General features: G+C 40.1%; 1 protein-coding gene and 1 long non-coding RNA gene across 8 annotated transcripts; both read left to right on the top strand.

The window, feature by feature from the left end:
• Positions 1-711: 711 nt before the first annotated feature.
• On the top strand, positions 712-27,790 carry RCOR3 (REST corepressor 3). 7 transcript variants are annotated; one of them, XM_068399338.1, is made up of 12 exons: positions 712-997; positions 1,600-1,656; positions 7,439-7,516; positions 9,120-9,172; positions 10,909-11,070; positions 11,428-11,552; positions 13,084-13,180; positions 15,895-16,113; positions 17,783-17,860; positions 18,642-18,699; positions 24,111-24,352; positions 24,779-27,790. In XM_068399338.1, exons 1-12 carry the CDS (start codon positions 856-858, stop codon positions 25,121-25,123), a joined length of 1,656 nt encoding a protein of 551 aa, XP_068255439.1. In that variant the 5' UTR covers positions 712-855; the 3' UTR covers positions 25,124-27,790. The 7 variants fall into 7 exon arrangements, with proteins under 7 accessions (XP_068255439.1, XP_068255457.1, XP_068255491.1 ...); XM_068399348.1 differs by having other exon boundaries at positions 713-997; positions 13,084-13,162; XM_068399356.1 differs by lacking the exon at positions 1,600-1,656.
• On the top strand, positions 1,803-3,043 carry LOC137662726 (uncharacterized). The gene is made up of 2 exons (XR_011048043.1): positions 1,803-1,941; positions 2,390-3,043. It is a non-coding gene; the product is annotated as an uncharacterized lncRNA (long non-coding RNA).

Raw genomic sequence — 27,790 nt, 5'->3', positions numbered from 1 at the left:
TTTAGGAAGAAAAATCCTCACCGCTTCACAGCACCTGGAACTACCTGCCATGCTGCCCATTTCTGTTGCCGGCTTCCCTGCGCCCTTAATGCCCTCAACCTGACTTGACCCTACTTTGAAACGTTCCCAAAAGCCGTGGCGAGGAAGGCAGCCCCGCCGGCAATGCAGCCAGCCAGCCCGCCCGCCCGAGTAGGCCGCACACCGCGCCAGCCGCCGGCCGCAGCCAGCATCGGCTTTCACGGCCGGGCCCGGGCCCCGCCCCGGCCCCAAGGTGACCGCCCTCCGGCCCCGCTGGCGGCCGCTCCCCTCAGGCCCTGCTCCACCACCCCAGCCTCACCCGGACGCTGCCCCGCGACCGGGCCCCCCACCCGCGCCCCCTCCTCTCCCACAAAGCCCCCTCAATGCGACCGCGGCGGCCCGACGCCTCCTGCCCCTCACGGCGCACCACAGCACTACCACACCACCCCTCCCCACCGGGATCCCTGCGCTGCCGGGGGAAATAGTCCCCTCTCCCCTGGGCCCCCGCCGGCTGGGGAACACCGCAGCGCGGCGGCAAGGCCCCGTTATCAGCGCGGCGGCCAACGCCGCCGCGCTGCCTGGGCTCTGCCGGTATCCCCGCCCCCTCGGCTAGATCCGGCCGGGCCGGCGCGGAGGGATTCCCGTGGGCTGCGCGGCGCCGGGGGAGGGGGAGCGCGGGGAGGCGGGGGGCGGTGTGAGGGGGGAGGAGGTGCCGGCGCCGCGGCGGCCCGAGGGGGGGGCGGGGAGGGGGCAACATGGCGGCTCCGTGTTAACTTCCCCCCCTCAGGAGCCCGCGCTGCCGCCGCTCTCCCCCCCGCTCCCCCCTAAGCCCTGGACATGCCGGGCATGATGGAGAAGGGAGCGGAGCTCTTGGGGGGCAAGAGCCGGGCAGCCCCCAACGGCACCAAGAGCAGCAGCCCCTCCAACGGGCACTACTCGGAGCCGGAGAGCGGCGGCGGTGACAGTGGCGACGAGCACGGTGCGAGCCTGGGGCCGGCCCCGGGCTGCCCCGCCAGCGGGGGGAGGGGGGTGGCGGCGGCGGCGGGGGGGGGGGGCGGCGAGCCGCCTCCCTCTCCCCCGCGCCGGTGTCGGGGCGGCGCGGCCGCTGCCGCCGCCGTTGCCGCCGTTGCTCCTCCGCCGCCGCGCGCCTGTACTGCGGCAGGCCGGACCGCGGCCGCGGGGTGGGGGGGGCGGGTAGAGGGGGGTGCGCGGGAGCGCGCGGCGCGGCCCCGCGGCTGCCGGGCGGCCCCGCGGTGCTTAACGATGGGGAGTGTCTCCCGGGAGCCGCCGCCGCCGCCGTCCCCATTGTTCCGCTGAAATAAAACTCCCCCTTCCCCCTCCGGCCCCCTCCCCGGCGGTCGTCGGGGCTTAATCCGCGGTGGTGGCGGCGGCGGCGGGCGGGGTGGCGGGGGGGGGGGTGGGGAGGTGGCTTATTCCGCACGGCCGCGGTGAGGCGGCGGGGGCTCCCGGGCGGCGCGTCCGCCAGCCCGCCCGCCACACGGCGGTAGCCTGGGACGGCGCCCGGCCGCTCTGCCGGGGTCACCCAAGCACTTAATTTCTCTCCCCCGCTTTGCGTTGCAGATGTAGGAATGAGGGTCGGAGCGGAATACCAGGCGCGCATTCCTGACTTCGAGCCCGGTAAATGGCTTTTCGGCTGTAACCTGACGTCCTGCCGCCTCCCTCCCGCGGCGGGAGGGATGGGTTCGGGGCTGGGGTGGGCTCGGCTCGGTGCTCTCCCGGCGGCGGCCGCGGGGCTTGTGTTTTATTTTGCTTTAGAGCCTTTGTGTCGGCGGCGGGAGGCTGGCGGGGGCAGCGGCCGCTCTCCGTGCACCCGGGGGCGGGGGGGACATCACGGTGGGAAATTTTCACTTCACGATCAGCCGTATTATGTGTATCCGTCGGGAGGCGGCGAAGCAGAAAAAGGTTGGATGCTCTTTTTTTTTTTTTTTTTTTTCCCCCTTTTACCATAACGCGTATAATACGTTAACGAGGTGATTTAAAAATATTTGGTGATGGCCGTTCTGGGGCACGGGTGGGAAGCGATGCGCCTTGTGGAAGCAGAGCGGACCTGGCTGCGGGGTCGGGGGGAAGATGCGCTCGGTGGGAAACTCCTTGCCCCCGGTTTTGTGTGCTGTAGTAGCCTCGCTAGCCCCGCCGTTGCAGGGCTGAGCTGCTCTCCTCCGCCTTTCTCACCCAGCCCCGCCCCGAGGAATACTGGGTACGCTCGTGTAGCCTGGTACTCGCTTTTAGCGAGTTAATTGCTAGAATGCGGTCTTGCGTTACTACACTGAGCAGTGAGGCCGTAGGAGCGTTTATCAGCGTTGCTGTAGTGGTCAGATGAAGCCTATCTACTTTCCTGTTCTCCAAACAGGCTCCATTGGTGTCAGATGATTTCCTACCGGAAGAGGATTGGGCCAGAGCTTCTCACATAGTGCCTCAGAAAGCTGGAGCGAGCCCCTCTTGATGGGCGCAAGTCCCCACAGGCCAAAGAAAAGGCCGGGGGAAAGAAAGGGGGAGGGTGGGATTAAATGGATGCGTGATCTTGGCATAAGGGAATGCCTTTCCCCTAGTAAGGAGCGCGTAGTCTAGGTCTCTTTGTTAATAAGACTAACCGTTTACACCCTTTATTTTTACATTGCCTACCTAAAAATAAACATAAATAAAAATGATCGTTTCTAATGTGCAGCCTGGGCTTGTTTTTCCTACAGGCCAGTTAAATTAGAAAAACACATAGTGTTTGTTTTTCTTTTGATTAAAAAAGCTCTTCACCCCTTTTAGGACAAGTGAGGTTCTGTGGTTTGAGTTTTGTAAACTATATATGCAATAGTATCATTGCATTTGTAACTAGAGAATTAATTTTATACTCTCTTATAACCAGACTTTAGAGCTCCTAAGTGTTCTTAGGGTGTGGAGTTCAATTGATGCTCCTTTTCTCAATAACTGGGATTAATATATGCTCCTTTTCTTTATCAGTTTCCTTACTGATGGAAATCTTTCTTTAATAAATTTTGTGTAAGAGTTATAATGTATAGTATTGTTCTTCTTAGTGTGTGTATTTTGATTACTAGGGCAAGAAGATAGTAACTTTTTTTGGAACACCTAAGTCTTTTATAAAATAATAACTTTAAAAAAAGTCCATAAAGTGTAAAAGTACAATACATACCATGTTAGCAGATTGGTTGTCTGAGGAGATCTCGGCAAGATCTCATGATTTCATCCGTTTTTTTTTTCCCTGATGAATCTTGAGGCACCATTTTTTAGAGATGGAAGTAACACTGGACAAAAAGCTGTGCTCTTACCATAGCTACACTTAGATTGTTTATTTTTTTTGTATCAAACGATGTAATGGACACTCCATCATAATTGTAGGTTTGCATGTATGGACATAGGCACTATCGCTAATTTACTAACCTTCATGCTGTTTCTTCTTGGAATTGTTTTAATACCATTTTTTGAGGGTTTTCCAGAGGGTTTGTTTTTTTTTTTTAACCCCCTTAAATAGGTGAGAGAAGGGAATCAATAATGAATGAAACTAGACAGAAGTCTAAGATACAAAGTCAGCCCTCTGGTACACACAGAGAATACAAAAATGAGTAGAATAAATACTAATCCTTTGACCTCACTGAGCTTGTGTTTAAAAATATTCATAAGCAATGCTCTGACAATACACTGAGGAACAAAGCATCCATGATTAAAGTTGTGATGGTAGTAAACACGTTTTTTAAGCTGAGTTCATGTATAAAATTGTTTAAAGAAAAAGTGAATCAACTGTTTGTCAGTGTCTCTTGGAAGAAGTGGATTGTGGTTGGAAGTGTCAATTAGGAGAAGTTAGTTTAAACATACACTTTCTTACCCCTTCCCTACCATCCCCTTCTTACAAGCAAGGCTTCAGATAGAGCTGTAGGGAAACAGCATTTTTAATTGTCACCCCCCAATTGTCACTAGATACTACTGCAATTTTCTCACTGCAAAAACGGTTTTAATAAAATAAAAATCCTAGATCTCCTTACCTAATTTACTGAGTTAATAAACCATCTCCTGCACTCCAGATTTTTGTCTCCTCCTGCTGGTTTTCCTATAGTACTTTATATTCTTGAGGTGAAATTGTTTCTCCTTCTACTTTCTGACCCACCTATAGATGTAGCAGGATTTTACAGAGCTGGTATCCTTATGGGCTGTTTGCATTCTCGTGGAAAGCATAGTGGAGAATGCCATCGCTGGAGATGTGCCATACTGGTGTGTCATCCACACATGAGATGACTGCTAGAGAAGTTTTATTCTACTAGGATTTGGACTTCTCAAAGGCTTTAGTATGAATTTTGCTTACTTAATGCTGAAATATTTCCAGTTTACCCTCTTCTCAGGCCCATGGGGCACTTTCAGGAAGAATGTTTAATACTATTTAAGGTCACTTATGGATTCCATTTCTGTGTATCACCTTATAACTTTTCTCCCTATAGTCTTCCTATATGAAAACAGGCTTTCTTAAATTGAAATTATTAAATGGTGTGGTGATATATATAAAATTTTCCATTTATTCCATGCCATCTGTCCTCACATTCCCTGATTGATAATTTTTTACTTTTTTAAGATTTCCAGTACTTTATTGTAGAAACTTAGTTCTTCCTCCTGTTAGTTTCTGTGGTTCTGTTCCTACTCTCAAAGCTTAGTCTTAAGCAGGTGATGGTACTATGTATGCTGGAAAACAAGAGACTTTTAAATTGCCATGCTGCCCCACAGTGCCCTTATTAGGTCTTGTATGCTTCCAGAGTTTCATTTTATTCTCGGTACTTAGTGTCGTGTACAGAACAGCATCTTCCACGTGTGCCTAACTTCTAACGCTAAGCCGAAATTTACAAAGTGTCAGTTTTCTGCTACTGTTTCTCTCTTCTGGAAGCAGTGGAGAGTGCCTCTGGGTCATCTTCGGCTAGTCCCTTTTTCTAAGTGGTATCAGCAGAGGAGTGCAGTAGCTGAAGTACAGAAAGCTTTTCCTAAGTGGCTTGAATGTGGGATTTGGGCAGGGGGAAACGTTATATTTGAGATGTAGCTTATGGTCTTTTTCTTCCTTACTGGCTTACAACTCTGCTCTTCTGACATGCTTTGGTTAACGTGTTGTCTGGTATTTCCAGTCACTGTCTGTAGTAAGAATGGATCTTGCAGATAAAGATCATGTTGCCCTTGAGGTACAACACAGACTTTTTGAGGGGCGAGTGCTGATCCCTTGAATACTTGGGGCACAAAGGACAAGAAGCGGTTCTCATAAAGGTAGATCATGGTCCTGCATATAGGATCTGTGTACTGTAGCTATGGACATCCTGTGTTGAGGACAGGATACCTTTCTTCCAGCACAGACCTACCTGTATGCATCCCATCCTTCCTTCATCATCCTTGCTGTCCTTTTGGCAGTGTGAAGATGCCACCTGAAAGGAAACAGTTGGCTGATTCCTGCTGGAGAAACAGCACAGCTTCATAAGGGGGTGTTCTGGTGGGAGCTGCTTGTTAGTCACGCGAGGGTGGCACCTCAATAGGGGAGTGTCACCGCATACATGATCTCTTGTGGGCGCAAATGATAGGACTCTGAAACTTAAGTTTTTTCACTTTAATACTTGAATATTCAATAGCTGATAATGTCCATAATATCCACTTGTCTGCAGGTGTCTGGTATTTTTTTCAGAAGGAAAAAATGAGGGTATGCTCATGTTAAGTTTAGACATTTCTTGCTCACAACCTGAGTTCTGATGCATTCTTTAGTGGTTCTGTTTTCTCCTCATTTCATAGTTGAAGAGTAGAGTACAGGATAGCAGTCATTTACTTGTGATAAAAACTGCGTGGACAACAGTAATGTTGTGCCTCTAACGTGTTCATGAAATGAACATGAAATACTCATGAAATGTGTATTTCTTCATGAAATACTGCATTTTTAATGACTGAAAATGGCATGCTTTTTTGTTCTAAACTAGAATGTTATGTTAAGGAATTTGTTCTTATATACCAAAACCCTTTCAGAGTTTAGTACTGCTTATGCCTTGAAACTGGTGCTTTATGAATGTATGTACATTTTAACTTGTTACACAGTTTATGGTGCATTTAGGTTATCTGTCTTGCACATCTCATTTGGAAGACAATTGAGTTCTTTCAATTTTTCTTAATTAACTGGTTTTCAAGATCACAGTCGTAAGGGATCTAAAGATTGCAAAGATGATAGCAAATACAAAACACTGCCAAACTAAAGAGGGAAGAGCAACAAAACATAGTACATAATTAGAAAGCACTTCGTTGTTCTCTTTCCCAAAGCATTGATTTGTTTTGTTTTGTTTCCTTCAACAAGATGTAGAACCTAAATGTAAAGTGTGGAAGCTTAAAATGGAGTGAAAAGTTATTTGTTTCACTGAATAAAATAATCTGTCCTTCTCCAAGAAGGATTCGAAGAAAGTTCCTCTGAGGGTGATTCCTCAAGGAATTCATACTGACACAAGTGTAAATGCTCCAGTTGTTGAGCAATGTCTTAGCAAGATAAACTGTTGTAAACAAATAGATTGTAAGGGGCTTTATGCAGTAGCATAAAAGTACTTCATAACAAATAACTTAGTTAATGCTTTCCCAGTATTGGGGAATTTTCTTTTCTTTTACAGCATCAAAATCAAAGACTCTGTGATTTAGTGCTTTGTACAAAGTTGCATCAGTTTTGCAAAAATTGCTCTGTCCTGATAGGTTAGGTAACTTGGACTGCTCCCCTTGCTACATTGAGGTGGAGGTGAAGCACAAACAAAACAAACAGGAAAAAAACAATGCCCCCCAAAACCAACCAAACAAAAAAAGATTACTTTTACACCTAACTACTTTCTACAGCTCCACAATTTGATTGGCTATGAATATCAAAATTACATGGCTATGAAAATCAATACTAGACAGAGAGAGATGAACAGAATTTTTTCTGGCATGGTTGTTAGTATAGTTCCTTGTTGAAAGGATCAGGGAAGGTCACTGTATTCTACCCTCTGTCTCACTTTTTTTGTTGTTTTAAGGAAGCCTAACTTAACACAGTAGATCCTGATACTCCTATGATGGTGATAAGTGTTAAAGTACTAATAGACAATCATAACTTCTGGAGGACTCTTCCAACACAAGTACCTCTAAATTTTGCATCCGTGAAAACTTTAGCAATGTGCTTTAATGCTCCAATTGTGGTAACCAGGATCCTGTCTAATATCCAGTTATGACTGAACCTCATAAGAGTAGTGTTCAAATTCAGCCTATTGATGTCTTAAGGAAATAATGTGGAAGTAATGATTCCCTCCCCTCCTTCCCTTAGTAGCTGGGCTGGGCTTCTTAATATGTTTGACTCTTACTTACTGTCCCATTAATAGTTGTTCTCTAGGTCATATTTATAAATACTGAGATTTACTTGTTTTTTTTACAGGTGCCACAAAATATACTGATAAAGATAATGGAGGGATGCTTGTATGGTCTCCATATCATAATATTCCAGATGCCAAGTGTAAGTCCTTCCCTGCTTAGGAATTTGGATGCTTAAGTGTAACTAAATAACTGTTTCTGCTGCCTGTTCACTTTTTATTTTACACACAGTGAAACTGCAAATTAGTGAATTAAACACAAAGCTTCTCTTTTATTTTTTTATTTAGAGAACTCCGGGGAAAGGAAAGATCACCTTCTCTTATTTTATAGTGAAGTCTTTGTTTCAAATCACACTGCCTGTGTTGTATCATCATCAGTGTCTGTGAAACCCTTAGTTATTAATAAAAGAATAAAATATCTAATCATGAGGAACTTGCTGGTCTAAATTTCTAGGAGAAGAAGTTGCAGTGGATAAATTCAGAAAAGATGTGTTGAGGGCCAGTTCAAGGGGAAATTATTATTGCTGTCTTATCAGGAAAAACTGAGCATTTTCTCCCTTCAAAAGTGATCTGAAATACATGAGTCATCTGATTAAATAGATAATTGATCACATTTAATCTAGTTTAAACCTACCTCCTATGCTAGAATTTCCCATGTGTAATATAGGGGAGTACACTTCAAGGATGCAGTCATGAGAACCTGGTCCTCAGGACAGTTTCTACCTATTACCAGTAGTTAGAGGTTTGTGTCTCTCTACAGCTGAGGGGACATACCTTCTACTACTGCAGAACAATTAGAAATAAAATACTCTACAACTATGATTATGGAATGCTCTCTTCATTCCTTTAACGTACAATTAACTCTTTGTTGCAACAGTTCATGGCAAGGACATCTCTGCTCCATTTGAATAATGAGGATATAATTATTTCCTTTTCTCAATCATGCTTCCTTTCAACTCCCTTTGGTTGACACTTAATTGTGAACTGTAGATGCTGAATGGGAAGAGTTTGTTTCTTTAAAGATAAAAAGAGTACCCATTGAAGATCAAAACTAGCAAGACTTAATTGCAAAATGATGGAAAGTGTTCAACTCAAAGCTGGCTCTAGTATGGCCAAATATGATTTAAAAAATATGTTATTGGTGAATTTGATGATTGTATTATGGAATTTTCATATTCTCTACTGAAAACTTACTTCATGCCATGGTGAAAATTAATGTTGGTCAGTGAAAATTGCATTAATATCAAGGATATGCACAATCATTGATCTAAGATCTCTTTACATTAATTTCTGACATGTTTGGGAATACAAACAGTAGAAATAGTTCAATTTAAAACTAACCCAGGTGTCTGGACACCCCCACCCCTGCAACCCGCAGTGTGTCTTTGTTCTTAAGAGTGGGTTCCAAGAAGACATACCCTTTCAATAACCAGCTAGTCTCTGATTTAAATCAATAAATGGTGAGCCTCTGTGGCTTTGTTGTAGTAAAATGTGAAAGAAAGTATCTTTTTCACTGAGAATTAGCTTCTGTAAAAAGTTTATACAATTAAATGTTGGATTAAAGACAGTGGGCTCATTTATTATTAATAAAGCTATGAATGTGTTTTAACATTTTGGGGGACCTGGGCCTGTGCAGTGTATTAAAGCATGGGAAGACTTTTTTCCAATGTTAGACGGCTAATTCTGTGTCACCTTATAGCAGAACTAAAAGTACTAAAGAATAATTCTGACATTGCTTTGTTACAGTGGATGAATATATAGCAATAGCAAAGGAAAAACATGGATACAATGTGGAACAGGTAAGTGCTGTGAAATGAGAGTGCTCATTTAAAGGATCTTTTAATATAAAAGTATAACACAACTCTTTTTTTTTTTTCCCCTTGGTTACCATTAATTAACGCTGTTTCTCTTCAGGCACGGCAGCAAACACTGCAGTTAAATGGATCTGCATACAGTTGTGGTCTGGATTCTCTGCAAAAGATTGAGCTCTTTGTTTTCATGACATGCTCAGCTTGTAATGTGCACTTTTGAAAGGTTTGGTATGTTTCTTGATACACTGGGCATGTCATGCAATTGTGTGTGTATATTTAGCTAAAGAATTTCTTAGGAAAGCAGCTTACAAATTTAATGTTTAATATTATAATTCAAATATGGTACACTTTTGAACCACTAATGGCGATAGGGATGGCACTGGAAAGGTTTCTTGCATATTTAAAAAAAAAAAAGAGGCAAACCAACTTTCAGTGTTTTCTCAGAGGCAGGAAAAGAGAATTAAATTCTGGGTTTGAGAGTAACAAACAAGTTCACTTTTTTTTTTAATAACCTTTAGTCATTATCCCTTAAAAAGTACAGGATAAAATGTTGCTGGTCTGCACTTAGTTCTATTGCAATTTTCTTCAGAAATTAACCAATTTATCTAAAAGTGAGATTATGTATTGCAAAAAAAATATTTGATGTACAAGTGGAAACAAGTTGTATGATCAAGTTTTGGAGGATGGAAGCTCATAATAGCAAAGACTTGCTAGTCAACTGCTGTCTGAAAAAGAGGCTGCCAGTGTTACCATGTCCAGAATACCTGCAGTTTGGTGATGTTTGTTTATGGCTTGGCTTTTGTTAGGGAAGAGAGGGAACTGAGGGATCTCAAAATAAGTCTGCAAAAAAGACTGATTTTCAAAACAACTTCTGGTACAAAATATTTGTAGACTGTTCACAGTGGAATAGAAATTATCTTTCAAGAGGTGCTTGTCACTTGCCATTTTAACAAGACAAGAGGTTTGCTACGTCCAGGTTATTAGAATACTTGAAATCAGGGTTTTGGAAAGCTGATGAACAGCTGGTGATCATGTCTGCACTATGTGGTTGAAACTGAGTGGATTACATTTCCCAATTCCCATGCCAGACTTGACGTCAAATCTGTCATTGATTGTCTGGCAGAAAATGTAATCAGCATAAAATTCTTTAAGAATATCGAGAAATTAAAGTATGTAAGAAAGTATGTTTAAATTTCCATTCCTTATTAGGTGCACGTGACATGGAAGTGGCCGTGCTGTTATTTGTGGATCAGAGAGTTGTAGAAAGACCACTCTCACTTTGAACTTTCAGACTTGCATTTTGGATGATCCTCTGGCTGCTGAAAAGTATTTTTATTTTCTTTTTTGAGTGGGCTGGTAATAAAGGCCTGAAGATCTATAAGGAATGGAGTAGGTGATACATGCTTGTAAAGGAAGAAAGCAGGTCAGATTTGAGCCTATCAGCCTAGTTCATGCTACTTCAGAATGACTGCTGTCGTGCCAACCTTAAATTGTCTAGCTTTCATACCTTTAATGAAGTATACATGTACCCACTCTACATATAGTCTCCAAAGAGAATTTTGTAACTTATAGTACGTAGCCAATAAAAATGTATATACATTTTGAGAAAGTGTTCTGGTAGTCAAATTTTAATTTAAATAAGTAAATTGCCTTTTTTTTATTTAACTTGTCTCAGCATTTTAGAAAGTTGACTAAATCCAAAAAGGGACTATTTCTTTTCAAAGGCTCTCGGCATGTTGTTCTGGCATAAACACAATATTGAGAAGTCCCTTGCGGATCTCCCTAACTTCACTCCTTTCCCTGATGAATGGACAGTTGAAGACAAAGTCCTATTTGAACAAGCATTTAGCTTCCATGGAAAGAGCTTTCACAGAATCCAGCAAATGGTAAAGTAATATTTTAATCAGAAGTATTAAACAGTTCAGATGCACTAAGAACAAAGGCTCCTGTTTGGCTAAAATTTCATGTTGATTTCTGTGTAAAAGCTTCAGGAACAACCTTGAATATAAGATTTAAGTTAATTTCATCATGTTTATTGGACCTATAGCTTTTTCACTCTTAATAAAAAAAGCCTTTCTCCCCCTTCCCCATTTTTTAAAAATGTATACGAAATACATCCCTCCTTCCATCTCATCCATGCATTTAAAATATTTGGGTAAAGGTGGTTGTAAATAGAGCAGAATTATAATCTTGGGTGGAATTTTAATTTTTAGAAGTATTAATATGTTAATGAATTCTTCTAGCTTCCAGACAAGACTATTGCAAGCCTTGTAAAATATTACTATTCTTGGAAAAAAACTCGCTCTAGGACAAGTTTGATGGATCGTCAGGCTCGAAAACTAGCTAATAGAAATAATCAAGGTGACAGGTAAGTTTTATATGCTGAAGTAGCTAACCAGAGACTGAAGTCTTTCTAGGTAGAGATGTCAGTGTAATTTCGAGCCATTATGTTTTGGTGTGAACCATGGTTTTAGGTTTGAGCATCTGTGGTGATGTCTCTACTTTTAGCAAGGGGTTTGGTATCTGTGCTTTAAGAACTATATCACTCCAGTCAGTGTGAGTTGTCATACCACACTTGAGTGCTTTAATGGATAACTGTAAAAACAAGGTTTAATAAAATTTGAAGTCTGGGAATGCGGTTTAGAAATAATGCTTTATTTGAGAAGTCTAACCCTATATTATTGTGTGGGGAGGAGACTGTTGTTGTGGGTGTGGGGGTTTTCTGGGTTTTTTTGTTTGGGTTTTTTTGAACTAGAATGGAATTAAACCAAAAGATCAACCACTGTAAAGAGCTGCAGCAGTTAGAATGCCCAAGTACTGTTTCATAACAAAACTTTATATAGAATCTTATTGGAGACTTAGAACCACTATCAGTCAAAGAGAATTAGAGCTCAAAATAGTTTTAAACTGAGTAGAAGGGAATGACGTTTCCCCTAGTTACTATGAAATTAAAATTATATTGCATTTAGCATACTTGAGTATTAACTTGCACTTTTAAAAGGTGATTTAATATGTTGAATATATAAGTAACATAATAGTGTTTATATTGGAAAGTATGATTTTACATCTACAGAAAACTGCCTAGCCAGAACAAAAGGGTCTATTTAATAATATGTTATCGAAAAGAACTCCTGAAATCTAAAATTCATATGCTTACTTAGTGACCCTATAGCTCAAAAATTACAGAAGAAAATCAATTTGCTTCTAATACAGCATTTTGGGGTTCTTTGTAATAAGGAGAAATTTTTGTGGTGTTTTTACATTAATTTATTGAGAAATTATGTTGTGTGAATGACTGGATTGGACTCGACTAAACTAACTGTTATCTTTTCAACCTTTTCTCTTTGATTTAATTCAGAAGATTTCAATCCCTGCCCCTCCCCCCCCCTTCCCCCCCCCCCCAATTGCTAGATCTTGAGCACTTTGGTGAAGAAGCAGTCCTGTTTTCCCATCTTATATTGTCCCCTTTTGCTCCCTGCAGACTTCAACAAGGGTTTATTCATCCACCTGGTGCAGTGGTTTGAAAATTGATCTATTAAAACTAACGTGGCAAATAAAAGGTTATTTCTAGCCTTGGTATAGTTAACCATGTAAATGTTCATGCTGGCACGAGTGGTTGAATTGAAGAAAGGTGACACCAAATTTTTTGGCAGCAGAACCAGCACTGCTTAAAGTAATTTTGAAACTACACTTTAGGATTACTTGTTTATCATAGTCATTATTAGAATTTAATAAAGGAAATATGTTTGTAACAGCTCTCTTTTGAAAACTACAAATAACTTTGAGATGCCATATACTTAGATATTTTAGAGTAGATAATTCTGTCTTACCCAGATATATATTTATGTTTGGGGTTTAAAAATAGATAAAATGACCAGCTTCTTATAATCTGTCCTCAGTGATGATGACGTAGAAGAAGCTCATCCAATGGATGGAAATGATAGTGATTATGATCCCAAAAAAGAAGCCAAAAAGGAGGTAACAGATAGCTTAACGGTGAATGTCAGTTTGTTTGTTTTCTGTGAATATATTACTGTTAAGATATGACTTGTGGTAAAGAGGTTTAGCTTGCAGCCTGCTGAAATCACAGGGTTTTTAGATGATCACGATCTTTGCAACTTCTGATTGAAACAAAATTTTATCATATATTTTTGCTGTTCTGTGGACATAAATGCATCTCTCTTTACCTTCATTATCCCCTGAGAGATCTTCAAGTTTTAGAAGAGATGTATGCTATCGCAACCTGGTAAAACAACATTCCCCCTGCCTCTGCCTTGTTAATATGTGTACAGTTTTACTGGTTGTAAATTATTGGAATCTAAATGTTTTCTTTGCGTTTTAAAATTAAATTACATTTTTCCAAGAATAACTTTTTTGTTCTTTCAAAGCCACCGTGAGGTTATGCATTTCAACTAATAGGTGGCTTTATTGAGACACTTTCTACTAATAAATGTAGAGAAAAACATTTTTGTCTCCTCTAATGAGCACTTACTATTAGCTTTACAGAAAGTGCTGTGTTTGGAGTATGTTCAGGTTTTTGAGTTTTTTGGGGTTCTTTTGGTAAATGTTAAGTTAATTATGAACAGGACTAGAAAAACAGTTAAGTGTGTAAACCTTTGATTGTTTCTTTGATCAACTTAATGCATTTCTGATTTTCCTAAAATGGGACAGTCCATGCTTCTTGAGTATGTGGGAGGAGAGGTAGTGCAAAAGCTCAACATTCCCATGAAGTGGTACCTGGGATTATTAGTAAAACTTCAGTTTTACCAAAATTGATGTTGAGTAAGAGACTGGTAGGTTAGATTCCATTCTCAGCTTTGCAGTGACCTTCAATATATTGCTTTATCTAACTCTCTCAGGGGTAAAAAAAAAAAAAAAAAAAAAAAAAAAAAGGACGATTACAATAACCCCTTTCTGTAAAACAGTTTGAAATTTTTATTTTTTTTTACATACGTTTTTTAGAACTTGGAATGGCGCAAGGTCTAATAATGAACCTTTTCACTTTTCATTCTGCTGTTGTAACAATGTTCTTGCAATCTGTTGATTTGAGTTGCTGCCTAAGCCACTTCTATATAAGGGCTATTTTGTTCAATTTACTTTCGTTGGTTATTGTTCGAATCACTACACGCAGTCCGGAATGAAAGTAGTGTGTTCACAGACTTCTAGGAACAGGACAAATAGGTTTGCAGTTTCTGATGAGCTATTTGGATCTATGTAAGATAATTTCATGATCTAATATTTCTGGTAGGATTTGCGTACTTTCACTTCCTAAGCAAGATATAAACTGAGTAGGCTACTTGAACACACAGAGCAATGGGAACTTTCTGTTACCAGACAAAACTAAAACAAGCCAAACACTTCTAGCTTGGCAAGACAAAAGCTTGAGAGAATATTTTCATTTTAAATCCAGATTGAACGGACAGGAACTGCAATGTCATACTGGAAGAGCAGTGCAGAACCAAAAAACAAATGGTATAAATGGGCCAGAAGTAAACCTGACCTTGGAATTTTTAGATGGCAAAGATGTAAGGCTCTATAGCAACTTCCCAAGGAAAAGCAAATACCTTAAGTGCTTTTAAGATGGTCTCTCTGAAGTCTGTGAACTGGATTAAGATGTTACATTAGCTGGGAAGAGGATATGGCAGAAGGTCAAACATAATAGAGCAAAATTCTGTTTGCTGATCTGTACTAATGCTACAGAACATAATAATGGCTGCTGCAATTTGTTGTCTCTTCACTGTGATCAGAAGACCACCTCCTCTTAACCTGCATGGATACCAGCAGGGAGGAGCAGTAGGGAGCCACTTGAAGTAGCAAAAAGCCTGAATCCCATCTCTGTTCTGGTAGTAAGCATTGCTTTGAATTGGAAAATTCTTGCAGGGAAAGTCATTTTTGCTCCTCGACTCCTGGTCTGTAGGGGACCTACCTGGTTGCTCTGTGGGAGTCACATACCTGCAGACTAGCTGTTGTGCAGCAGTGCCCATTGAAGACAAAGCTGAAATTTTTAGGTGTCCAAACATATCAAAACACAAGTTACAAAGACTTCGTCTCCTCTTTGCTATCCCTTTCCACTTCAAAAAAGCAAACAACAAAGGCTTCAGTTTGCTAAATTACATGGATTTTTGTAATGACTGCAAAAGTACATCCATCCTCTCTCTTCCAAACCTCAAATCCTGTCCCAAAGCAAATAGCACTATCGCTTTCCATAGAGTGCTTGCAGCAGGGAAAAGTGTCATCTTGCATTCTTGCCTGTCCTCGTTGGCTTTCATTCTTCTCCCCTGGTCTTCACCTGAGCTCTTCATATCTGACCAGGAATAAATGTGTAAATTCACTGATTACTTGGTTTAAACATGTAATATATATATTCTTTCCTTCTGCATACATAAGAGGTTCTCAATTTTTTCCCTCTTTCACAGCATTCACACTGTGATTTCTATACCATTTATTGTATTTTCAGTCATGTTGAAAAAAAAAAGGTTTTGAAAACTGACCTTTCTAAGACTAATGCAGGCTTATCCAGCAAATGACTGGTATGCTCCATCAGCTCATCTGCAAGACTTAGTTTGGATTCTACATGCAGAGGAGGATGTTAGCTTAGGTTTTCTTTGTCTTAAATATGACATTACAATGTTATGTGATACTTTATTCTTTATTAAAGTTGTATACAAGATACTGTTATTCTTTAATGATTTATTTCTTGTAAATTAAAGGGCACTAATGAGCAGCCTGTTCAGACCAGCAAAATAGGTCTGGGTAGAAGAGAGTATCAGAGCTTGCAGCATCGCCACCATTCTCAGCGTTCCAAATGTCGTCCACCAAAAGGCATGTACCTGACCCAGGAAGATGTGATAGCTGTTTCCTGTAGTCCCAATGCAGCCAACACAATTCTTAGACAGCTGGATATGGAACTAATCTCATTAAAGCGACAGGTACCATGGGTTATTGGTCTTGTTCTGTTTTCGTCTCAGATTGTTCTGATTGTAATGATTTTGAAGATTATCCGTGAAGATTCTGAAACTTCTTTAATGTGAGTCTTCCTAACTTTGTTCCACAGTTATCACCAGAAATGCTGGACACTAGCTGACTAGCTATTCTTCAGTTTTGTTTTTTATGTTCATCTGCTCTTGTGGATAACATTAAACAAGATGACTTCCATTTTTTTAAAAAAAAAAAAAAGGGAGGGGGGAAGTATGGCATGAAAACAATGTTATAGACTCGGGGACAGGAGAAAACTCAAGTCGCATTTGATTTGGATTTTTTAAGTTTGTTATAAGTATTTGTGTGACAAGTGAGAATAAGAGCAATGAAGTAGAGGAAGTTACATTTGTTATGCTTAAAATTGTAGCTGTTTTTCTGGATGTCCTTCCCGACATACCATGAAAGTATGGGGGACGGAATTCATGGGCCTAGTTAGTTCTCTGTTTGAATTGATGAGCTTTCTACTTCTTACTAAATTTAGAAAATCTTTGTGGTCTTCACCTTTAAGAGGACAATGGCCTGCATCCTTAGCATGAAGAAGTTAACTGTTGGCACTTAAAGTTGAAACACAGAATCTATTCAGCTTCTAAGCATACAGCAGTACGTGCATGCTTGCCTTCTAGGAGCGATGGGGCTACAAAGTCAAGGCTTATCTCCTGGAGTTTCTGCCTCCTTATAGACCACTAAGAGCTGCCATGTTGCAAAATCATGGAGTGAATAAAGGGTTTCAAGGGTTTTCTGCTCCCTTGTATTCTTTTACAGGAGAAATATGCTTCTTTCTGTCACAGCAGGACTCTGTGGCTAAATAGCATAGGTGGGTTTCACCTTTAGCCTAAGTGTAGGTGAGTTACAACCTTGAGGTTGTGTTTCTCTTTTTTTCTTGCAGCGATCTCAGAGATGCAGCCTTTGGAATCTCGCACTGAGTTGTCTGCTTTTGTGTCCGTACTTAAGAACAGTTGTAATAGCTGTGCACCATAGTATGCAAAACTGTCTTCTTACCTATGTTACCTTATGTGCATTGCTGTCAGGTTTAAATGGTTAATAGACATGTATATGTACAATCTGGAAGCTCTCTCCTTTTACAGACTAAGATATTTTATTTAAATATTTTAAATCATTTCAAGAATCATCCTTAAAGGAAATCATGATGACCAAAGGTCAATAAAAAGCAGTCTGTCAGAAGGAACTATCTGGAAACATCTCATAAATCTCTTTTTTTTTCCCCAAAGTGTTTTTTGGAGAAGTAAGAAGTTAATGTATACACTACATCTCACTTAGATTTCTAAGAATCAAGTTTTGTGTCTAGAATATTCTGCATTCTTCTTAAAGAACAAATGCATCATTATCAAAACTTGTTTGTTATGTCCTACTTTTAATATTCCTGCAGGCAAACTGTTCTTTTGAAAGACTGGCTTAAATATTTTTCTCTCCACAGTAAACTCTGCTGTATTTTTTTTAATTTTTTCTTTTTTGAAAACAGTTAAAAGTAGTGAAGCCTTAAACCATAATATTTCTCTTTCTAACTTAGGAGGTACACTTGTGGCAATCCTAGTGAAGATATATGTGTAAAGTGACCAACTTTCTTTGTGGAGCTGATTAACTTTGTTGTTTTTGACCAAGGTTCAAAATGCTAAGCAAGTAAACAGTGCACTTAAACAGAAAATGGAAGGCGGCATTGAAGAATTCAAACCTCCTGAGGTAAATCAGAATAAATATTAGACCTTGTGGCCTTGCACTTACGTTAGTGGGAAGCTACAGAAATGTGTTTTGCTGCAGCATAGTGTTTGCATTTCAGCAGCAGCTTAAACAGGATCCATTGAATTACAAGCAGGGGTGAGTCTGGCTTCTTTACAAGAAATTAGTGGTAGGCTTTTTTTTTATGACAACTGGCTGAATAAAGAAGTAGAAAAAAATGAAATGTCATGTCCGTTCATGACAATAGGGAGCTGAAATTGAGCCCTGATATATGGGGTTTTTTTTCTGATTAAAAGCAGATAATGTAGATTGCTAGCAGTAAATTCTATGTTCTGTGTGAAAACATGACTATATATACATTTGGGCATCCAAAGTGAATGATTTATTACAACTGAAGTTCTCTTTTTGCTTGTTTTAAAGGCTTGGATGTGAAACATAACGAGAATGCAAAACACTCCAGACACTAAGTCCTAATAGTTTAGATAAATGTAACTATAAATTCAAATTCTGTCTGCATAAAGATCATTAGCTTGTGCATAAGTTATGATGTAGCTGATATTAAGAACTGCAATAAAACAGAGGAGAAAACTATTGGTGTAGTCCTAAGGTCAAATCCTTAAATGCTACTTCCTCTTCATGAAAGCAATCTTAAACTATAAATTTATGGCTTATAAGCAAGATATTTTTATCTATGTTACAAAATGTAGTGCATTCTGATGCTCAGATATTTTGCAGCTGTTGAAACATTTTAATGATCTTTGTGCCATTTTTCTAATTTTAATAGTCTAATCAGAAAATCAATGCCCGTTGGACCACAGAAGAGCAGCTTCTTGCAGTACAAGGTATGTTAATAGTAGTAGCGACTTGAAATCCAATGCAAAGGATTTGAAGAGGTACTCAGGCTTATGTTTGTATTTCCCTCTAATGAAAAACTGAACTTTATCCGGTCTTACAAGAAAGTCACTGGGAAAACAGCAAAACTAGTGAGAATATTTAGGGCATTCATTCAAGCAACATGACACTAGTCTTTCAGTTAACCATATTAAATCTCAAATAGAAAAGCTAGGCTGGGTTTAACAACTGTAGCAGTACCAAAAAGTCCCTTCAGTCATCTTCTAAGTCACCTTACATGAATGTCTCTAAAGTGGAAAACTGAAGTAATAATTGAAGTAATAAAATTTGAAGCAAACACTTATTGAGACATCACTCCGTATTCTTGAAGTAGGAAAAAGCAGAAGTAAAACTGCTTTACAGTTACTTTTCTCTGTTCATGAGGGAATAAAAGAGCAGGTATCTACCCAGTGGAAGGCTTTTAAGAGTCTGAAGCTGGATATGGATACTCGGCTAACAGTCTTATTTAAGAAAACCCAACATTTTCTAGTAGGCTATTGATACAGCTAATTTGCAGTTATTTCATTTATATGAAGGAAAACTGACTCTTGTCTTGCTTTAACATGCACTGCCTAATCAAGGAACATGCAAAGGAAATATCTGGAGAGCCTAATGTTGTCTTGAAGACACTCTATATTGACTCACTTCTATGGATCATCTTTTTTAAGATAATATAATCAGCTCAGTTATACACATCTGCTTTATTTCTCTGTATTCTTCACCTTTAAAATGAAAGACTGAACTTTAGTATAAAACCTTCAGTTAGATCAGGATATCAGTGTAAAGTTGTCAGATGTGCCACACCTGGTAGGTTTTAGCTAGATGACTGAACCTACAGTTAGGTTTATTTTGAAGTGTGAATGGAAGTGCTGAAGAGCATGGTGTGTCTGAAGTCATGCCTCTCAACTTACATGACTCGGACTGGGATTTGCATCTCCAAACCGTTTTCTGTCCTAAGTTCATCCTCTCAGTATTGCTAACAAGCTCACTTTTTTTATTTTGTTCCCAAATGCAACTGAAGGACATGCCTATTTTTAATATGATAGTCTAGTAAGTAGAATGCTTGCTGGGGACATGGGGACAATCCAGGTTCATTGTGCCTGCCTTAGCCTGAAAGGATTCAGACCATCTTGCATTTTCATAGTTTAGTTATCAGAGCTCTCACTAAGCATCAGTTTGGGACGCAGTAAGAATGCATTTAGCTTTTCTTAAGCTATGGCACTATGTGACAGACAAGGTAAATAATAAAACTGGAGCATGGGCAAAAGAGAGTGAGGGTTGGTGATGACTCCCTGGAGAGGAGTTCTAGTCTTCTGGTCCCTTCTCTAGGGAATGTTTTGTGTTTTATGAAGACAGTCAGCCATAATACTTAAGGGTGGGGTGAGAAATCCGGCCTTTTGGAAGAAACCTGTTTTCATTGAATTTACATGTGCTTCTTACATATATTGTTTCCTTTTTAGTCCCCTTCCTTTGCCACTGTATAAAATGGAGATGGGGGAGAACCTTAATGCCAGGAACAAAGTATTCTTACCCCTCCCTTACCTACTGCCTAGTAGTAGATTCTCCCTCCTGGCATCAGAGTGCTGTACGTATTAACTTCCCATCCCTCAGGCTAAGAACCCTGATCTCAAGCCACAAAATAATGGCTTGAGCTAGTAGACTTATGCATGAAGGAGCCATGCTGCCTTTTGCCCTAACTCTGTTTTTAGAAGAAAGTAGCCATGGTTGCTGTACTAAAAAGCCACCATAATGTGTGTTACGCTTGAACTTGGAAGTTGATTTGAGCATGGAGGTGTTCAGTTTGTACATTTAAAATAGATTTATTTTATCAAATGTATTGATACATTTTGGCATGTGCTTTTAATAATTTTACAGAAATCATAAGCATTAAGCAGGTAGGTGGCACTTCTGTGATTTGTTCACATGAATTCAGACATTTAATCTAACCATGGAAATCATAAAAATAATCTGTGGTAATATAATTTTGGTACTGTTTTTCCTAAACATGAAAAAACTCTTGTCACCTGTGCGCTTATCTCAAGAGATTGGCAGTAACTAAAGAGGAGGTAATGAAAACACCCACCTTAAAATAGAGCAGCATGGGGTTGTGGGCTCAGACTTATGATCTCTGAGCCGATCTTTTGCAGTATAATTCATCAGGTTACTGTTCAACTGTGTCTGAATAGTTGCTGAATGTAATGGGCCAGTTCATCACTTGAAGCGTTCTTAAGTTACAAACTTTATGTATAGAAATGTATGAGCACACTAAGATCTCAGCCATATGAAAACTGCAATTGCAAAAATGTTTTAAGACTTGTTCAAAATGACAAAATTTGAATTGAAAAGCAGTGCATGACTTCCATAGCATTGCAGTGGAAAACAGTGGGGACAACCAGGATCTAAATCCATGCAGGGTAGTTCCCAGGAGCACTGTAATCCCATCACAGTGAAACTGCAGCTCTCATAACCCAAAGGTTGCCGTTAACTATTTCTGCCTCGTTGTGATGCGGTATTATATTGCTTTGGACTCAGGCTAATGTTTTGTGTGCCTCTCAGTCTTTGCTGTGCTGCACAAAATTAAGCACTGTAGACAGCATCCAACTTGGATTTACGAGTTTCTCTGAGTTAGATGTTCAAGATGAAGCATTGTAATAGTGAGTATGCACATGTTCAAGTGCACCTTTGCAACTGGGCGAAGTTTTGAAGAGCTTGAAGGATGCCCATGACTACGGCTACTCTCAAATGAGCTGGGAGAAAAACATTCATACATGTGAAGTGAGGCTAGCAGTCATCTTTTTTGAGCTTCACTTTTAGCAACCTAATAAAATTATTCTTATTGAATAACAGATTAAACACATCAGAAATAATTTGGGTGGTGTTTAGCACAGAATTTGTATAAGGATGTGCAAGTAATGTGCACCGATTTGAAAGGGATGACGAGTTGGCATCAACTCTTACAGATATGCCAGCACCTTATGCATAAAACTTTCATAAAGATGTATTGATCTTCCTCTGTTTCTGATGCAGCTTAAAAGGATTTTACTTACATCATTGTGTAGAAGTTATAGTCGTGATGTTACAGCAGTACTAAATAACACTCTGAAGAGAATGCAAAATGAGTAGTGCTGTGTGTAGCTAAGCCAAGGAAATTTTATTTTCGTTAGATATTTCTTATAGTTGGGCTCTCAGTGAAGGCAAGATATGCTGTTTTCAAGCTGTTTGCTTGGAGATAGGCTTTAAGACCTTATTTTTGACAACTTCAGCTGAAGTTAGCTAACAGGCTCAGCTGTTTTGCAGATTAAGAGGAAGGAAGAAGTATAGACAGCATAGTGACAGAAAAGGCTGAAATCACTAAGCCTGAATTAAGTTTCAAACAAAAATGTGCTTCGTTCTGCTGGGCACTTTGTTCACTTGATTAAGTGTACAGGATGTTAGATATGTTGCAGTGGACATTTAATGATCATTATAAATTAGTAAAGGTGGTAACAGTAGGGCAATCAAAGAATATTAAAACACTGGAAGGAGTGCTCTGTGGACGAACACAGCTTTTAAGGAGTATAGCTGATACCTGGTACAGCTGATAAAGCACAGAGCCAAATCCCTGTCTTTGCTTTGCCTAGGTACATGTCCTCCCACATGGCTCTGCTAGGTCCCTTTGTTTTCTTTCCAAGGTTCTTGCAGTCAGGATGGCTGGATTCTTTTGTATGTCCCAGAAAAGATCTTAAATAATGTAGCTGGGCTCTTTACAGTTGAAATATCAGCTTCAGCTACAGAAATTGTTACAATCCTGGAGCTGAATTTTTCTCTTAAATTGTAGTGAGTGTACATTGCCACATCAGAAGTGCCTATTAATGAAGGAAGTAGAAAAGAGCCGAACAAGCTGAAGGTCATACTCTTCACAATTAAGTTGAAAAGGAGCGTAGCTTTCAGATTTGAAGCAACTCTCACTTTCTGAATCCTTTGCTTTACTTTCTGAAGTAAGGCATGAAATCAGGCATAAATTTCTTTTTCTGTAATGAGACAGAGTGCCCGTCCTCTAAGCACTGTAATATGTTCCGAATGAGTTTAGTTATCAGGAGCTTCACAGAAAAATTCAAATTGTAATTCACTCATGCATAGTTGAGAGGAAAAAATGAATCTTCTGTTTACTCTGTCTGGAATAAAACTCTGTTTTATTTCCTTTAGTCTCCAAACTTTTGGACACTTGTGATTAAAAATATACTTTGTGCAGCTAAAAGCTGTGTTCTAGGATGCCGGAGAGTTTGAGGATTTTTTCCTTAAGCAGGAGAGAGGAGGAACTGGACACATACCCTAAATACAACTGAGAAAAAATCAATGAACTTTAGGTTATAATTTAAATTTTAGGTTAAAAACTATGGAATGTTGTACTCAAGGGGTTTTTTTGTGTTATATGCAAATGTAGTTTTAGAACTTTAAAAAGTGCATTTGGGGATTTTCTTGTAAAGTCTTTTCTCATGAAGTGCTTGTAAACAAAAGTGACCTACTGATGTCAATATGAAAATGAATGAAAAGAACGATGCAAAGATCTTCTGTCAAGCTTCTTCCTGCTGGAGGATTTGATCCTGGAGGCTTGGGCTGGGCTGTCTTACAGACAGACACCAATAGCTTGTATTTACATACATTCCCCAAGGTGGTTGTCCCAAACCCCCAGATTTTTCTACCCAGCTTAAATGGTGAATGAAAGCTTTACAAAGACTGTCAGGTGAATGGCTGCCAGTTGCTCTTCGTAGCCTCAGTAGAGCATGTCACAAGTACAGGAATGTGAGCTACCGTATATCGTGACTTGTGCCCCGCTGTTCTGCCCTGTGCTTGGTCCAGTAGCTACTGCCCTCTACTACTCCTGCTGCGCAGGTTGTGGGCAAAGAAACATCTGCCTGCAGCTGGCACGGAGGGAACCTACAGAAGCTGTCAATATTTGTCACTTGACATTTCTAGTGTTATACCCTGTTTACAGCTATACACACATGCTCGGTTACCCTCCCTCTCCTGTCTTGAACTTGTCTTGGGCTTCTGCCTTTACTGCAAGCACACTGAGGGATTTCCTTTATTTGTCAGAGGCCAGATCTCTCTGGTTTTAGGTTGGGAGGCTTGGTGAGTAAGCCAGGATGTTTAAGAAGAATGGGTTATGACCTTTTAATAAAGTTCTTGATTTGTATGTTGATAGCTGTGCAATTAAAAATTATTTTGTTTTAATGGAAATTGAGGCCTTCTCCTAATTGAGAAGTCCTCCTAATTAGCGAGTCCTTGGTTTGCAGGTCCCATAGGTTCTCTCTATAAATACATCACACGTAGCTGTGTCTGACTGATTCTTCACAGCTATGTTATTTACTTTGCCTTCCAGGTGTCCGAAAATATGGTAAAGATTTTCAAGCTATTGCAGATGTAATTGGCAACAAGACTGTTGGCCAAGTGAAGAACTTCTTTGTAAACTACAGGCGTCGGTTTAACTTAGAGGAGGTATTGCAGGAATGGGAAGCGGAACAAGGAACCCTGGCTTCTAATGGTGATGCTTCTGCTTTAGGGGAGGACACAAAAAATACTTCTAATGTGCCATCAGGAAAGAGCACTGATGAAGAAGATGAGGTGTGTTTTGTGTACCAGAAATAAGTAAGCATGGGTTGAGGAACAGCATTTTATTTAGTGATATAATGTAAGGTTAACTGGTGTGGAGTGGCAAACTGCATTCTAAAGAATGATGATGAGCTTGCATAGAACTTCAGCCAATGTCGTTAACCAGCTGGGAGCAGGACTGCACCTTTCATAGTGACGATCATGTTACTGTTTTATTGTTAAAATACAGTTCTTGTTCTAGAAGAAGACTCTTTCTTCGTAAATATTTTTATTTCTGCTGTCTATGTTTTGGTTGGTGATGTCTTTTCAGTAACTTCTCAGTTTTTTGGTTTTGTTTCTTAAATGCTGTTTCCTGTGTAGTGGACAGTGGCAGCCCAACTGCATCGCGTTCTGGCTGGGATGGCTGTTCATGCGGTCTTGTCTTTGTCCTTTGTGCAGGCACAAAGCACTCCGGCCACTCAGTGTTTAGGCCCTTCACCTCCAGCGCAGGCATCTGCTCCAGCACCTACCGCTCCCATGGCAACTTTAAATCAGCCGCCCCCGTTACTGCGTCCAGCGCTTCCTGCTGCTCCTGCTCTCCATCGTCAGCCTCCGCCACTTCAACAGCAGGCACGATTTATTCAGCCAAGGCCAACTCTAAACCAGCCTCCCCCACCACTCATCCGCCCAGCTAATTCCATGCCTCCTCGTCTAAACCCAAGGCCAGTGTTAAGCACGGTTAGCGGCCAGCAGCCACCCTCGCTTATTGGAATTCAGACAGAATCTCAGTCCACTCTGCACTGAAGAAATAAAGCAGAATTATGCTAACTCCTACATTTGAAAAATTATATCGGTGTACTTTTTTTTTTCCAAATAATGAAGGGGAGAAAAGAGCAAGCCTTCACAGGTATCAGACCAGTTTTACAGAGGAGCAAGCTAATAACTAAAAACAGAACCACGTGAATGACCACCTGTATAAAAATATTTTTATGTCAAAGACTTGTACAGCAGAACAATGCCTACAATACAGCCCTCCTCTATATGAATAACTGTTGAAGGAAGCTAACTTCTTAAATGAATAAATGTTCAACACACCAAGATTTTGTTTAACTGATTTTTACTCTATTTATTTTATTACAGTTCTTTGTAGTCAAGCATCTAACTACAGGAAAGTAGTCTGGCAAATCTAGGAATAGATAATATTGTAGGAGACTTAAATGTAGCGTTGGGTTTTTTTGTGTATGTGAATTTGTTTGCTTTTTTTTTACTTTTTAGTGCAAAAAAATAATGGCCTTAGGTTCGGAATTTTTGGCCCTGTTTAGATAACTGTAGAAGCATTTCACGCACTTGTAAAATGTAGGTGTTTCTTCTCTTCATGTTTTTCCCAGAACACTTTTTCTTTTTTGAAAAGGTACTGTCTTATTAAATACTCCTCTGAAAGTGTATTCTGAAGACTCAATGAGCTATTGTACCAAACTTACTAAATCTCACGCATGTTCTACTCATAGAAGTTAACTGAAAACAGGAGTCCAGTTTCCTGCTGCAATATCCCTTGTGGGCTGGGGTGGAGAGAGAGGTAGCAACTTCCACACTCAGGGGGATCACAGGAGAGGAACCATATAGCAAGAACCATTAATTTAATTTGTAATTCCACTAATTCTTCTAATTTAAGTACAGTAGAATTTCATTCCTCTGGGAATGGCTGTCTGCAGTTTGCATATGTTAGATCATTGATGTCTTGCCTAAGAATTCATGAGGGAAGTATAGAGGCTGATGGTGCTCATAGAATATTGTGGCAGGAGAGTTACCTGCTGCCAGCCCAGTCTTACTGTTAAATAATTATCTCTGATTTCTGCTATTTTTGGTGGAGTTGATTAGCTGGGCTGAGGCTATTGTGGGGTTTTTTGTTTTATTGACTAAGTAAAATCTGCATTTGGTATTATTGCTTCCAAATTTTAGGAGATTGAAGGGTTTTCTTTCCACTGCATTCTTGTCAGAAACATTGATTTATGCCCAGCAGTGGTTTGGGGGTGGGGTTTTTTAGTGTTTTTTATAAGTAGTAGATGCCTCTACCCTCCAATTAAACTAGGCTGCAAATTTGAGGAGCCGTGTTTGAGACTGTGTGATCTGAATCAAGCTATTGAAAAATACAGCATTCTTGACTATGTAATAACATTCATGTTGACTGCCATACTATTTAGAAAATTATTTTTGCTTGTAGCTGAAATGATGTTTGAAAATCCTTTTAAATCCATTCTGTTATTAACTAGATTTGCCCTTGACTAAAATGAGACTTTATTTGAAAATGGAATGTGCTTTCCGTAGGCTTTTTCACAGATAAATTGGATGGTCTAATGGCCAGTTTAGCTGGCTAAGGTCTTTTTTACGTGCAAAGGGAAGTTCTTATTGTATCAGATCCTATTTAATTTATAAATCTAGTGTTAAAGTTTGATAGTTGTGGCCTGACTTGCAGTTAAGGTGTTGACCTTTATGGTTTAGTTCTTCATTTAAAAATATTTTCAGACCAAACTTGAGAGATTTTCCTTTCCAAACAGCTTTCACTAGTGTGCTGAGGTCTCATACAAAAGGTCCTTCGTACAATTTTTCTTTTGCATCAGAGTAGATGCTTAGCCACTACGAGAGCATCAGATGACCTCTCGTCTAAGAAAAGCAGCATTGTAAAACAAGCACAGAGGAATTCGTGGTCACTGAATCTTGTGTTCTGGGAGTCATAAGTGTCCCCTCACCAGCTACACACGAATCTGTCTGCTCTCCAGTCCTTAAAACTGATACCAAACCGATCTGGTACGCTTTGACATCCTAAGTATCTCAGTTTAATCGTTAACAGTGATAAGATATGTCTTCAGGATTTCTTTATTTCTTTCTTTTTTTTTTAGCGTTGAGTCTCCCAGGTGTGTGTATTGTACCTTTGCTAATTTTTGTCTTGTCTCTTGTCAGTAGACTTCAGTATGCAGAATGTTGGGTGTTGCAGTACAGTTGGCCACCACCAACTGCTATAAAACTGTTCAGTACATTGTAATTCCGTTTAATCTTGTTTAAATATTCTATAACTGGGCAAAGGTGCTGTATTTGAAGGGGGGAGGGAGGGTCAGAGATAGGTAGTATTTCTTCATTTACATAAACTGTAGCACACAGTAGGGAACTCCTAGCATTTGTAGTACTAAATAAGTATGTACATAGCAAAATGTCTTTATTGTGTGCTTTGCAGAATATGTGCATACAGTTTGCACGTCCTGTTTTGGGGGGTAGAGTTTGTTTTAAGCAGTGTTTGCCTGGAGAGTGATATGCTTGCTGCTTAATCAAAGGATTAAAGTTTCAAAGAAATCTGTGTCTTCTATTTTTATGTACCTTGTAATGGTCTAATATGTTAGGGCCCTTATACTGTGATTCTCTTCTAAATTCATTTATATTTTTTTAAGAATTAGAAATAAAATTATACAATGGTGTTGA

This window comes from Nyctibius grandis, chromosome 1 (genome assembly GCF_013368605.1).
Source record: "Nyctibius grandis isolate bNycGra1 chromosome 1, bNycGra1.pri, whole genome shotgun sequence".
In the NCBI taxonomy this organism is placed as follows: domain Eukaryota; kingdom Metazoa; phylum Chordata; class Aves; order Nyctibiiformes; family Nyctibiidae; genus Nyctibius; species Nyctibius grandis.
This window is presented reverse-complemented; position numbering and strand designations above follow the sequence as displayed.